Source organism: Polypterus senegalus, chromosome 16 (genome assembly GCF_016835505.1).
Source record: "Polypterus senegalus isolate Bchr_013 chromosome 16, ASM1683550v1, whole genome shotgun sequence".
Taxonomy (NCBI): Eukaryota; Metazoa; Chordata; class Cladistia; order Polypteriformes; family Polypteridae; genus Polypterus; species Polypterus senegalus.
This window is the reverse complement of record NC_053169.1, coordinates 15,767,093-15,780,708: the sequence shown is the minus strand read 5'-3', so window position 1 is coordinate 15,780,708 and position 13,616 is coordinate 15,767,093. Positions and strand designations below refer to the sequence as shown.

Below are 13,616 nucleotides of genomic sequence, written 5' to 3'. Positions count from 1 at the left end.
TATCAAGAATGGCATCACCATGTAGCTTGGGAATGTGATTAACGATGTGTTGGACCGGGCAACCCCTGCTGTGTTCGAATAAGGTTCTTAATGTTCATGTTCCATAATGTTATTTGATAATAACTTTGGTAGTTTCCTGACAATTGTGATAGCCAGCCTGACCACAGACAGACAGACACTGTCTTAAGTCCACCACACACGATTTATTTACAATGTCTACAGTCCCGCACAGCACACAGTGCTTCCCGCACCAAACGCCTCTCTCTCTCTCTCGACCTTTAAATGGTCATGTTAAGGCCGCCTTCTCCCACTCTCCGAAGCCTTGTCTTCTGCCACCCGACACCAGCTCTCTGACATTGGGAGGCGGCCCCTTTTATGCTTCCCCGGATATGCTCCAGGTGCCCCTTGATGAACTTCCACCGGCACTTCCTGGTGTGGCGTAAGTGCCGGATGAGCACCCGGAAGCACTCCGGGTGACCCTGGAATACCTTCCACCAGCACTTCCTGGTGTGGCGGAAGTGCTGGCTTCCAGGGCTTCAGGATCCAGTACACGGCCCCTGGCGGTAGCCACAAGCCCCTATAGGGTTGAGCTTCTCAGCTCGGTTCTTGTGACCCCGTAGCAACCAGGGCAGCTGTCCTCTCATGGCACAGGTGCTATATATGCATCCCAGCTGGGTATGGCACCCAGCCGCCTGTGACACAATAAATAAGGTTCTTAATGTTCGTGTTCCATTATGTTACTTGATAATAACTTTGGTTGCTTCCTGACAATAACGCCTTTTCAATCATATACATAAATATGGGCCACCCTGTGTATAAGAAATTTGCTATCTCTGTTCTGCATGATATTCAACCATTTTTTGGTCATGACTGCAAACTATCTTGGGCAAATAACATAAAAAAGATCACTTTTGGGTGGGGTGTTGCTTTAAGCCTTATCCACTAATTGGGATGCACTGCTGATGCACATCAAAAATAAAAGCTTAAACAGAAAAATGAAAAACAACCTCATCTTAAAGGAATACCCCACCCAGGAATGATATTTTTCGTATGTTGCTTAGCCCATGTAGTTTGTAGGGCTGGGCAACAAAATATTTTAATCTTATGTTTTCATACAGAATGGAGAAAAAAAAAAGTTTATGATATAATAGAAGCCAATAGTGCCCAATGTTGTACAATGGCAAAGAAAGTACATGTGATAAGTAACACATATAAAAAATATATAATTTTTAAGTGGAGGATTTCTGTAATGAATACAATCATGGTAATAAATCCTAATTATACAGTAGCTTTGATTTACTAAATCACTCTACAGTGATTTGTGTTAATCTTTTCGTAATGATGTATAAAAACAAATACTGTATATTTGTATATAGTGACTTTCTATAGTCTGGGGTGGGCTGGCGCCCTGCCCGGGGTTTGTTTCCTGCCTTGCGCCCTGTGTTCGCTGGGATTGGCTTCAGCGGACCCCCGTGACCCTGTAGTTAGGATATACTGGGTTGGATAATGGATGGATGGATGGATGGATGGATTTCCATTATCCAACCTGCTATATCCTAACTACAGGGTCACGGGGGGTCTGCTAGAGCCAATCCCAGCCAACAGAGGGCGCAAGGCAGGAAACAAACCCTGGGCAGGGTGCCATCCCACCACATATGTACAAAATGTGCTATATAAATAAATGTGGTTGATGTTGTTAATGAAATGGCAGAAATGCTGTATAGTGACAAAGCAGCAAGATTGCACAAGAATGTAACAGAGTAAGGACATTCTAGTAATTTAATCATAACTGTACAATCATCAAATGCATTTTTTTCCTTTCTTCTATGAAAGAACTGGATGGACTTTCTGTAGTGCTTAGCAACCCATAGAGTTTTATAAGAGCTGATTTATTACACAGATGATCATATCTCAGCAGATGTCAATAATATGTAGACTTTAAAACTCATGCTGTACTCTAATCTTTCTAGAAACATCTGCCAAAGAAGGCCTGCTACTGTGGTGTCAGAGAAAGACTGCTCCATACAGGAATGTCAACGTCCAGAACTTCCACGTGAGGTGAGGCCATCCACACCATTCTTGCTCAAGAGATTAGCCTGAGACGGTCTCATTTATAGCACCACAGGCTATGGAAGTTCCTGACCTGTTCAGTACAACAGATCACTTCTGGTCACCGGAAACGTTCCACTGCTAGCTGTTAAGTAAAAGCTATGGCCCAACGCACAGCCTGCTTAGCTGGTTAACTGAGGTCCATTCTTGATGAACAGTTAAACTTCTATTTTAGGCCCAATAATGGGATTTGGGTCTCTATCTCTCTCCCTCTCCCTTGTTATAGGAATTGAAAAGCTTTGAAAATGCAGATGCAGACACTCATTTCCAGCCTGAATGCAATTCCTGATGTTACTGCACACCATTTATTAAATTGCTAGTAGTGAACTGCTTACATCTTTCCACTCTGTGAAAACAAATCACAGAGCAACAAATTTTTGTTTTTTTTTTGTTTTTTTTTGTAGCATTTCCCAGTTATAAAATTGTCCATCATTTTTAATTATAATTATAGCACATTAAAGTATTTCATTGAAGCAGTGCCACATAAAATGCACTCCTGAAATTTAAATTTAAAAAATGAGTGACTCCAGTAATTCATCGGGATTGATTACACCGGCTTGTTCAACAGTATAAACCAGGCTCCAATTTAATTATCATTAAGAAAGACGTGAAACTGGACGCCTGCTGATCATGAACTTCATTACTGGCGTACATCACTGAAGGACAGGCGCAATTTGTTGAAAAGCACTTACGTATCAGCAGAATATGAGTAAAATGGAGCGAGGGTCTTAATGCTATTATTTATGATGGGTGGTATGCATTTTAAAGTGTTTCATTTAGTTGTATTTGCTTTTACTAAATCATCATTTCATTATCATTCCTTATCAAGTTTTAAATGTAATTAATTGTTTGTTTTTTTTCTCATTGTGAAGCTGGAAAGACGGTCTGGCATTCTGCGCACTTATTCACCGGCACCGACCTGATCTCATTGACTACTCTAAGCTGAACAAGGTCTATAGTGTGTATGGCTGCATGTCATCTTGATTTGCTTTCCTTCACAGCATGTGTTTTGTCCACAGCATGCGGCCCCCACTTAGACACTAGGACAATGTATAACTCTGAACTGGGTAAAGTGTCTCCAGTGGACACGCTAATCATAAGAATGGAATGTGTAAAGTTTTACACATGGAAATAAATAGATGCTGAGATATTGTTTCTTCGTTCATTTTCTGCAAATAAGTACGCCAAAGGAACTGTGTATATACCAGGGGCGGGCAATGTCGGTCCTGGAGGGCCGCAGTGGCTGCAGGTTTTCATTCCAACCCAATTGCTTAATCAGAAACCAACCCTAGCCAATCTCAGACCTTATTTAATTTGATGGCTTGTTAGTCTGCGCCATGTAAGGCTCTTGTTTTTCCTTTCCAAGGATATCATCCAAATGAGTTGAAGCCCAAAACGTATCATTTTCAGTCTGTCACATTTTTCTATTAAGTGTTTTTTTTAAATCAAACAGAGCAGGATGAACACACACAGATGTAATTGGGGAAAAAAGCTAGCTGGAGAACTGCCGGCTGCTTTGTCTTTTACATCTTATTGCTAATAAGGAGCCATTAAAACAGTGAATGCAGCAGTTTAAGATTAAAATAAGCAACTAAGGGTGAAGAACTTGAACAAGCGAGACCATTAAAATAAAGCATCAAAATGTCACTTAAGCAATAAGTGCTTCATCAGCAGTAATTAACTTCTCATTAAGAAACTGGGCTGGAACAAAAACCTGCAGCCACTGCGGCCCTCCAGGACCGACATTACCCACCCCTGGTATATACAGTGCCTATAAAAGGTATTCACCTCCTTGGAAGTTATCACGTTTTATTGTTATACAACATTGAATCCCAGTGGATTTAAATGAACTTTTTTTGACAGGGTACCTTTCTCCACATGTTCTGGGAGCGTCCAACTGCTGCTGTTCTTTGGGCTTCACTTACTTTGGTCCTCTCCTCTGTTCTATCTATCTCTGTTCCTTGCTCCCCTACTACTCTACACTCCTTCTGTTACATTTCTTTCTCTCTCTGTCTCTCTCTCTCATTCTGTTTGCTACCAGTCCTTCAACTCATTTGCCAAAATAGCAGTCAAACAGTATAATAGGTTCCCAATGGAAAAATCGCAAACCTGTCACTTTCTCTGTCTGGAAGTCCTCTTTTTACAGTCTTACTTTATTAGAATTGTCAGCTGCGCAGATTAATGGGGTACCTGCATCTATAGGGTGGTTCAAATCTAATTATGCAGATCCAGATCATCTGGATGACTCTGATTTATGCTGGGACGATTCCTGTTCAGCGCGAAGACGATTCTTCACGTCGTCAGTTTGCACACTTCTCGATGGTCTGGGATTTTTCGGGTGATTTTCTATGTAATAAACTTAATAAGTTATAGCGTAATAAAAAAAATTGCATAATTAGATCTGGACCACCCTATACTGTTAGTAAATGGTGTAAACAAGGCGCTATATAGCGCCCGACCCGGCACAGACCACGCTGAGGCACGTGTTCACACTCAAAGGCTTTTTATTTTTCTTCAGCTGTGTGACACGTCTTCCCCGTGCCACACAGCCCAAACACAGTCCAAACACACAAAAAACCAAACACTTTCCTGCTCCACCACTCCTCCCAGGCAACCTCGTCCTCTTCCTCCCGATTCTGGCCTCGATTGCTGGGAGGCAGGCCCTTTTATGCCCCACCCGGAAGTGATCCAGGTGCCTGACCAGCTGGTTTTAATTGCACCACCGGGTGGGGCTGATAAACCGTCCAGTGTGGTGGCTGGATCTCTGCAGCACCCCCTAGCGGCCACCCCATCTCCCAACCGGGCTGCTGTGGTGGACTCCATGTCCCATGGAGCCACGGGGGAGATTGAGGAGGAATCCACTGCCAGGGAGACTGCCCCCAAGCGCCCCGGGGGAGGTATTGCAAAGTCCATGATGGCTCCCCCGGGACGTATGCATCAGAGGCGTCCCAGCCGGGCATGGGACCCGGCTGTCCGTCACAATGGGAAAACACTACCACCCTGATCTAGACATGGCTGACAGCGTACCCCGATTTCAGTTTGATTTCTTTTTATTTTTTAATATTTTTTTGAATTTATTAAAATCAAACAACATTCCATACAAGCAAGTCAAATTTTACAAAACTAGGTTCAACTCAAGTCAACCCCCCAGCCATGAGAAAGAGAGCTAGGCCAACAGAGTGAAAGTTTAATAGTGGAAACGATAAAGTAAGTAAATAAACAGAATAAAAAGGGGAAGAGAATCTGCTTCCTCAATTTCAATGCTTATTCTAAAACTAGCTGTGCAAGCTCATGCTGGAAAAGGCCCAGGCTTCTTAAAACTAATGAATCGTCAGAAAAAAGATTGAAATGTAGAGATGTCAGGTTTGATGTCAGACCTTATTTAATTTGATGGCTTGTTAGTCTGCACCATGTAAGGCTCTTATATCGTAGATTTATTTTTCCTTTCCAAGGATATCATCCAAATGAGTTGAAGCCTAAAACGTCCGGTTTGAAAGGAACTACTCTGGGCATCTCTCTCCTAGGAGGTTTCGTATTGCCGACTTGGTCGCATCGTTTGTGCATTAGTGGCTAAGAGACTTTCTTTCTTTGGAGGTTTCCTTTTGCCAACGTGCTCGCCTCGCTTGTGTATTCGCTGCGGGAGGAAAAGTAAAAGGTATACCATTTTGCTTATGTGCTCACTTTGCTTCTGTATTAGCAGCTAAGCGAGTGACTATTTCTTTGGAGGTTTCGCTTTGCTGATATGCTGGCCCCGGTTATGTACCCTCAGACATGAAGCCCTTACCCCGACTGCACCTCTCACTCTCTGCGGGCCAGACAGACGCACACTCTTTTACGCATAAACGTTTATGTCCCTGTATTATAGTAAAAAAATACTGGGACGAGACGTGACTTTTTCAGAGAGATGCTTTCACGTCCTGTGAGACGAGACTTTGTGCCAAGAGATTTAGCCACGCCCATGGCCAGAAATAAGACAAAGAGTAGATGACAAAGTAGAACGTCGTAAAGAATTCAAAAACGTTCGCGTGATACACATGCAGAGCAGGTTAGAGGTAATGAAAGTAGCAAAAAATTCAAAAGTCTCAAAAAAACTGATGGTAAAGATCGCATTAGCGCAAACAAATGGAAATTATTACTCGGTGAAATAACGGAACAACGAAAAGAGATTGAATATATTGTTTGAATTTAAACTTTAAGTCGGAGACTGATTGGCTAATTTGTGTTGCCATCAGGGGAAAAGTAGTGAAGAAGAGAAATTCATGAGAATTAAAAGATTTGTTGTTTGGTGAAAGTGAAATTCACATACTCGAGCGGCAGAGACACGAAATGGCTGGAGCATAGCGCAGGACTTGTTGGTGAGTGAAGCGAGTAGGGGGCAAAGCCCCCTAGTATAAGATATTATTAATTAAATCCTGCCAAGTTTTAAAAACGTTTTGCACAGATCCTGTAAGTGAGTATTTAATTTTTTCCAGTAGTATATAACATCAGTTACCCAATGACTGAAAAGAGGTGAGTTAGGATTCTTCCAGTTGAGCAAGACAAGTCTATATGCCAATAGTGAAGTAAAGGCATTCCAGTTTGTTTGCCCTTCTCCACTTTAAGCCCATCTGATAGCCCACCAAACGCAGATGTTGGTGGATTAGGAGAGATTGTGACACCGAGGCTGTCTGATAGGCGTTTAACGATTTTTGTCAAGAATAATGTTAATTTGGCCCAAAACATGTGACACAATGAGGCTGGAACTTGATTGCAACGTTCGCAGTTTGGCTCTCGCCCTGGAAACATTTTGGACAATTTTAAATGAGGCGGATGCGCTCAATATGTAATTTTAAGTTGAATAATTGTATGGTTTGAGCATATGGAGCTCGTGTGAATTCTGTGTATTGCTGCCTTACATTCCTTATCTGAGATGTTGAGTGAGAGATCCTTTTCCCACTGTACTCTGGGATCTTTGAAAGTAAGGGACTTTAAAATGTTTTTATGTGTTAGAGAAATACTGTCTGAGTCCTCAAAACTGATCGATATTTTTCTGGAGTAGAAGTAGGTGGGTGGTGAAGAAAGTCAGGCAGGTTTTGTTTAACAGAGTTTCTAATTTGGAGGGAGTTTGATTTCTTTGCTTAGCCGGGTGTGTATGTGTGTCTCAGGGTCCTGTCAGTGACCTGCGTGTTTTATTTATTCTAATTGAATATGATTTCTGAAATGGCTCTGTGGTGGGGTGGTTGCTGGCTGGGGGCTTTTCTTCGAGATTTTATTCATGAAAATTTCTTATTGAAAAAAATTACTATTTGTTTTTGACATCAATAAAAAATTGATTACAAACACAATAGCTTCTTTGATACTAACCAACAGAGAAAGGCTCTTTAATATCAAAGTGAAAACAGATCTCTGCAAAGTGGTCTAAATTAATTACAAATAGGTCATGTCATTTTTTCTAACCCTTGTGAAATAAATAGCCTCGACAAACAGAATAAGGTTTGGGGAAGCCACTCCTGTACTTGAGCCCTGGGTGCTAAAAGCAAAATTATGTGCACTGATGTGTACAGATTTGAGTCCACCATTGAACTGAGGAAACGTAGGAAGTGGTCTGGGTTTTAAGGCAGGGAACTGGAAGTGTCATCATCGTAGCCAGACCTGGAAGTGATGGAATGATTTATCTGGTCTCTAGAGGGTATTCAGTGACTTGGATATTTTATTGATAGATAAATAGATATGAAAGGCACTATATGATAGATATATACTGTAGATAGATAGATACTTTACTAACCCCCAAGGGGAAGTTCATAATTGTCTCCATTCTCTGTCTTGAGCTCCTTTTCATGGAGTTGCTTGAAGTTTTATTTTGTCTCCATCGTGTGCTTTAGGCCTGGGGTCCCCAACTCCGGTCCTGGAAGACCACAGTGACTGCAGTTTTTCATTCTAACCATTTTCTTAATGATTGACCTCTTTTTGCTGCTAATTAACTTCTTTTGAATTTGAATTGACTCAGACTCCTTAATTGTTTCTTTTTCTGATTAGCTGCCAAACAATAATGAGACAGAAAATAAGCCAAAACAGGAGCCACAAACTGAAATGTCTGCCATTGCACAATGTGAGCAGTGACAAGCCATGGAATTAAAAAACGGCGTTAATTAACAAGAAGACACGCCATCTAATTAAGTAATTGGTTGGAGTTTGAGGCCCTGACTTAGGTGGTCTCCTGCTGGCTCCCTCACTTCACATTTCATTTCTGTTTGGGTGCCATTTAAGGAAAGAAATGAAGCAATTCAGAGGAACGATGAAGAAATTCAGGGGAGCAAATCTTAAAAAAGCAAGTCAATTAAAATGAATTCACAAGAAGTTAATTAACAGTGTGGACGCGGCCCGGACACAGACAGGCAGACATGTTGTTAATCACCACCACACGTTTATTTACAATATTTACAATAAGATCAGGTGCACACAAACCCCAACCACAATCCTGGCCAACACACAATGCCTTCTCCTTCGGGCCGCCTCCACTCTCTGTCCTGCGTTGTCCTGCTTCCACCCGACTCCAGCCTTTGACTGACGGGAGACGGCCCCTTTTATATCATCCCGGATGAGCTCCAGGTGTGTCCCGGCATTCCTCCCTGGACACGCCCCAGTGTGGCGGAAATGCTCTCCCGGAAGCTCTCTGGGTGTCCCTCTTCTTCTTCCCCCCAGCACTTCCTGGTGTGGCGGAAGTGCTGAGGTCCAGGGTCCCCAAGGCATTGGGGCGCCCCCTGGCGGTGACCACAGGTCCCTACAGGGTTGGGCTTCCAAGTCCTCTACCCGTGGCCCCAAAAGCTAACAGGAAGGCAGCCCCCACGTGATCCAGGGTGGGCATTGACCCTCTTCCGGTCCCTCAAGGTGTCCCGGCCGGGTCGTTGCCCCTGGCATCCCTGACACAGCAAAAACAGGCCATTAATTAAGAAAAGGGTTAAAATGAAAACCTGCAGCCACTGTAGCCCTCCAGGACTGGAGGTGTAGACCCCTGCTTTTAAGTTACCATTCTGACTCTCCACAAGACACGTGGTCTCCAGTTCACAGAATCTGTGACTTTTCAAACAAATGGGCTGCAACAGTGTCAAGTGGTTTAATACTTATGTAATCAAACATATTGTTTTATTTCTGAAAGTAAGTTAGACGACTTTGCAGAGATCAGTTTTTACTTTGATGTTAAAGTGTCTTTTTCTGTTGATCTGTGTCAAAAATGCTGCATTAAACCCACTATGTTGTATAACAACGAAAATGAAAATTGCCAAGGGGTGAGTACTTTTTAAAGGCACCATATTCAAGAAGCCTGAAGATTTAACCCTATATTAGACTTTTATTTAAGGTTATTGACACCATGATGCCTTTCATTACATTTAGCCAAGAAGATCCTACATGTCCTATTTGTTTCAATTTTGTACTCTTAATTATTTTATGAATTTGCTACCCCTCTGAGTTAAGGAAAGCTTCACAAAGATGTATGAAAAAGCATATTTGCAAGAATATTTATATTTATTAGGCAAGCCCAGTTGGCTTGGAGTGTAGCTTCCCTGAAGTTAATGCACTGGCTGAAGAGTGAATGCTAAATTTCATCTGCTTAATTGACTTTTCACTTTCTTTTTTCTTTGCTTTCTTTCTTCACTGCATGCTTGCTTAAATTTGTGATTGCTGTTCTGGATGTTCATGCAGCTGGAAGAATGGGCTGGCATTTAATTCTCTTATCCATAGACACAGGCCTGACTTGCTGGACTATGACACTTTAAATGAGGTATTATAATAAATAAACATGATAAATAATTTATATGAGGTATGATAATAAACATAAAACAACATATTTAGACAAAAAAAGAATTAATTTTTTTTAACCTAATTATCTCAGTGCAAGGTATTTATTTATTATATGCACAAAGAAATGTAGAGCAAAATGAATAGAAAATTGAATAAAGTGAACAACTTCTATAATATTTAACCCATTGGGTCAAGTGAAGTATACGCGCTGCACAGACAGACAGATTGGCACTGGAGTGGCTTAATGCCTCTGTGCACATCACCCTTTACAGATCTGGTTTGCGTTTGTGTTTGTGTGTTCATTTCTTTTCCTTCATCATCCAGCGTGTGCTCTGGTCAGGCAAACCAGCTGTCACTTGTGTCACTTGTGTTCACTTTTAAATTTCTGAGTGTTCGTACACATGCATACGCTGGTGTGTGCTTTCATGTGAGCTACAGTACATGCAGATTGAATTTAATTATACATCTCATAAACCATTGTCACAACAAGAACACAAAGGAGCCACAAAAAGGTTTGGGGTAGCCATCCCGTATATTGTAAAGCAACTGGATACATGGAGTTCTAAACAGAATTGATGTATAGGAGGAAAATAGTGGTATTTAAGGAGAGGTAGAGGAACTGATGTCTTCTGGGCCAGGGAGAATTTCCCGAGAATGATCTGCAGGAGAAGAAAAGAAAGGTGAATGCACTCGGCCGTCCCCCTCTGGTTCGGCAGGAAATTTCCTTCATTCAAGCCGTTTAGCTGCCTCCCATGTGCACTTGTGACACTATATATGCAAAAATTTTTTAAATCAATAGGCCTGGTCCAATGACTAAATAGAGCAGACAGCAAAAATGCTGGTTAAATTAAACAATTTCTAAGGCAGTTATCATCTTTCTCTCTCTCTCTCCATATATATATATATATATATATACAGTAATCCGTTGCGTTCCAGACCTCCCCGCGATAGGTGAAAATCCGCGAAGTAGAAACCATATGTTTGTATGGTTATTTTTATATATTTTAAGCCCTTATAAACTCTCCCACCCTGTTAACATTATTAGAGCCCTCTAGACATGAAATAACACCCTTTAGCCAAAAGTTTAAACTGTCCTCCATGACAAGGCAGAGATGTGAGTTCTTTCTCACAATTAAAAGAATGCAAACATATCTTCTCTTCAAACGAGCGCCGTCAGGAGCAGAGAGATAGAGAGAGCGTGACAGAAAAGCAAACAATCAAAAAATCAATACGTGCTGTTGGGCTTTTAAGTATGAGCACCGCGATAAAGCAGCCGCAAAGAAGGGAGCAATGTGAAGGTAGTCTTTCAGCATTTTTAGAGTAGCGTCCTAAACAAACAGCCCTTCTGCTCACACCCCCTCCATCAGGAGCAGAGAACGTCAGAGAGAGCGCCCGCAAGATTAAAGCAAACAATCAAAAAATCAATACGTGCTTTTGGGCCACCGCGATAAAGCGGCATTTCTTAGAGGAGCGTCCATATCTTCTAGGCAAACAGCCCCTCTGCTCACACCCCCTCCGTCAGGCAGAGAATGTCAGAGAAAGACCGAGAAAAGCAAACAATACGCTCGGGAAGCACATCGTATATCATTGAGGAGTTTTAGTTAATACGTAATACATGCTATGATTGGGTAGCTTCTAAGCCATCCGCCAATAGCGTCCCTTGTATGAAATCAACTGGGCAAACAAACTGAGGAAGCATGTATTTTAAATTAAAAGACCCATTGTCCGCTGAAATCCGCGAACCAGCGAAAAATTCGTGATATATATTTAGATATGCTTACATTTAAAATCCGCGATGGAGTGAAGCCGTGAAAGTCGAAGCGCGATATAGCGAGGATTACTGTATATATATATATATATATATATATATATAGATATATAAAATCCAACGTCTGCCTGTATGTTTGTCTGTCCGCTTTTCACGGGAGAACTACTTGACTGATTTAGATCTGTTTTTTTTCTATAACTTTCTTGAACATTCTGGTTGATTTTGCGACTTCTCTTATTGCGCTAAGTATCATAGTTCGCTTGTGGTCCCGATTTATTTGCATGAATTCGAGAGAGACGCAGCAGGCCGAGGAGAGGGAGGCGGGGCCCTCCTCACTTACGCGTTTGCCTCGCCGTGTACCTTACTACATTTCACGAGAGAACTACTTAATGGATTTAAATCTGTTTTTTTTTTTCTATAATTTGCTTGAACATTCTGGTTGATTTTTGCGACTTCTCTCATCATGTTAAGAATCATACTTCTCTTGCAGGAGCGAGATATTTGCACTAATCTGAGACAAAGGCTGCGGGCCGAGAAGAGGGGGAAGCTTGACGTCAGGAATGGGAAGCCAGGCAGGGCCCTCCTCACTCATGCTCTAGCCTCTGTTTGAGTTGGTCTACCTCTGTGTTTTGAAGTGTACCTTGCCTCTGCTGAGCTAGCGATATCTCTTTGTTTATTGATTTTTAAAGTTTGTCCTGTTTCACTACTATGCAGGGGACAGCTAGTAGGACATAAGTCAAACAGTTTTTAATGGATATGGAGATAAGTACTGGACCAAACCCGACCAAAAACAGTAGGCCTTGAGCCCGTAACATGACACAACTTATACAACTTGTCAACTAACCTTTGTTAGTTGTTGTTGTGGTTCTTGTCTAGAATTACCAAGGCCTACGAAAAAATTTGTAAATCTGTCCCACCTTAAATCCCTTCGCACCTCTCCATTAGCGTCTTTTGTTTTGTAAATGTGTCGATCAGCACAAGCAGCAAGCAGCCTGCTATCCCTCCCGTCCCAGCTCAAGTTGCCAAGAAGAATCTCAGTGCTCAAATGGTTTATCTGGGAGTGAGGTACCTAGAATTGTAGAGGGTAAATAATATATCGTCATTTGCAATACATACATTTCATGTGTGTTCCATGTCTACATCGATCTATGTAAACACATTGCTAAAACAGAAACACCTCTCCTGGGATTACAAGCTTTTTCGTAGGCTTTGGTAATTCTAGTGTTAAGGTAGATATCTTGGAAACCACTTGTTCTAAATTTTTGCATCTTTGCTAGGCTGTAGTCCTTCAAGAGTTGTGCATAATACAGAAAAATGCATTATGTTACAATGAAAATTGCAAATTTAAGGTATACAAATCAATTTTACACACCGGCACATGTACAGACACCATGCCAAAATGAACATTTCTCGATAGATTCGGAATCTGAAATTAACTTCATTGTGAATTTTTAAGCTCATTGCCATACTTTTATTGACATGGAAGTACAGCAGTACTCGCTCGAGTCCTCCCTCTCAACTTTGAAAATGACAGTTTTAATTTCATATTGTGTTTGGTGTCACAGAAATTAACAAGCATATAAACAAACAAATACAAGAAGAAATGAACAGCAGAAAAAATATATTTCATGAAACACTTATTTATGCCCCCATATAATTGTCTTTTTATTCATTTATTGTCAAAGTTTTGCATATTTATTTATGTATTTAATTTTGTCCATACATATCATCTCAGTTGAATTTTCCTATTAATCTTTCCCTATTCACAGCTGCATGGGGACATAACAGTTTTGGCAACATACACCTTGGCTCTGATGTCTGTGAGGATTAACACCACCATGAATGATAGTTTTATTGGGTAATAAGGTATCTCTGTAGTCGTCATGCTTTAATCATAATAAAGAGCCAGAGTGGTTTAATCTAAAAGGCGACTGGTGGATTTGGGTTAATTCATGGAAGT

General features: G+C 41.3%; 1 protein-coding gene across 1 annotated transcript in view; it reads left to right on the top strand.

The window, feature by feature from the left end:
* Positions 1-13,616, top strand: part of LOC120516954 (alpha-actinin-2) — a 155,165-nt gene that overhangs the window by 51,865 nt on the left and 89,684 nt on the right. The window contains exons 5-6 of the mRNA XM_039738993.1: positions 1,971-2,058; positions 2,982-3,060. Of these exons, the coding sequence (XP_039594927.1) occupies positions 1,971-2,058; positions 2,982-3,060 (167 nt within the window). The remainder of the gene's footprint in view (positions 1-1,970; positions 2,059-2,981; positions 3,061-13,616) is intronic.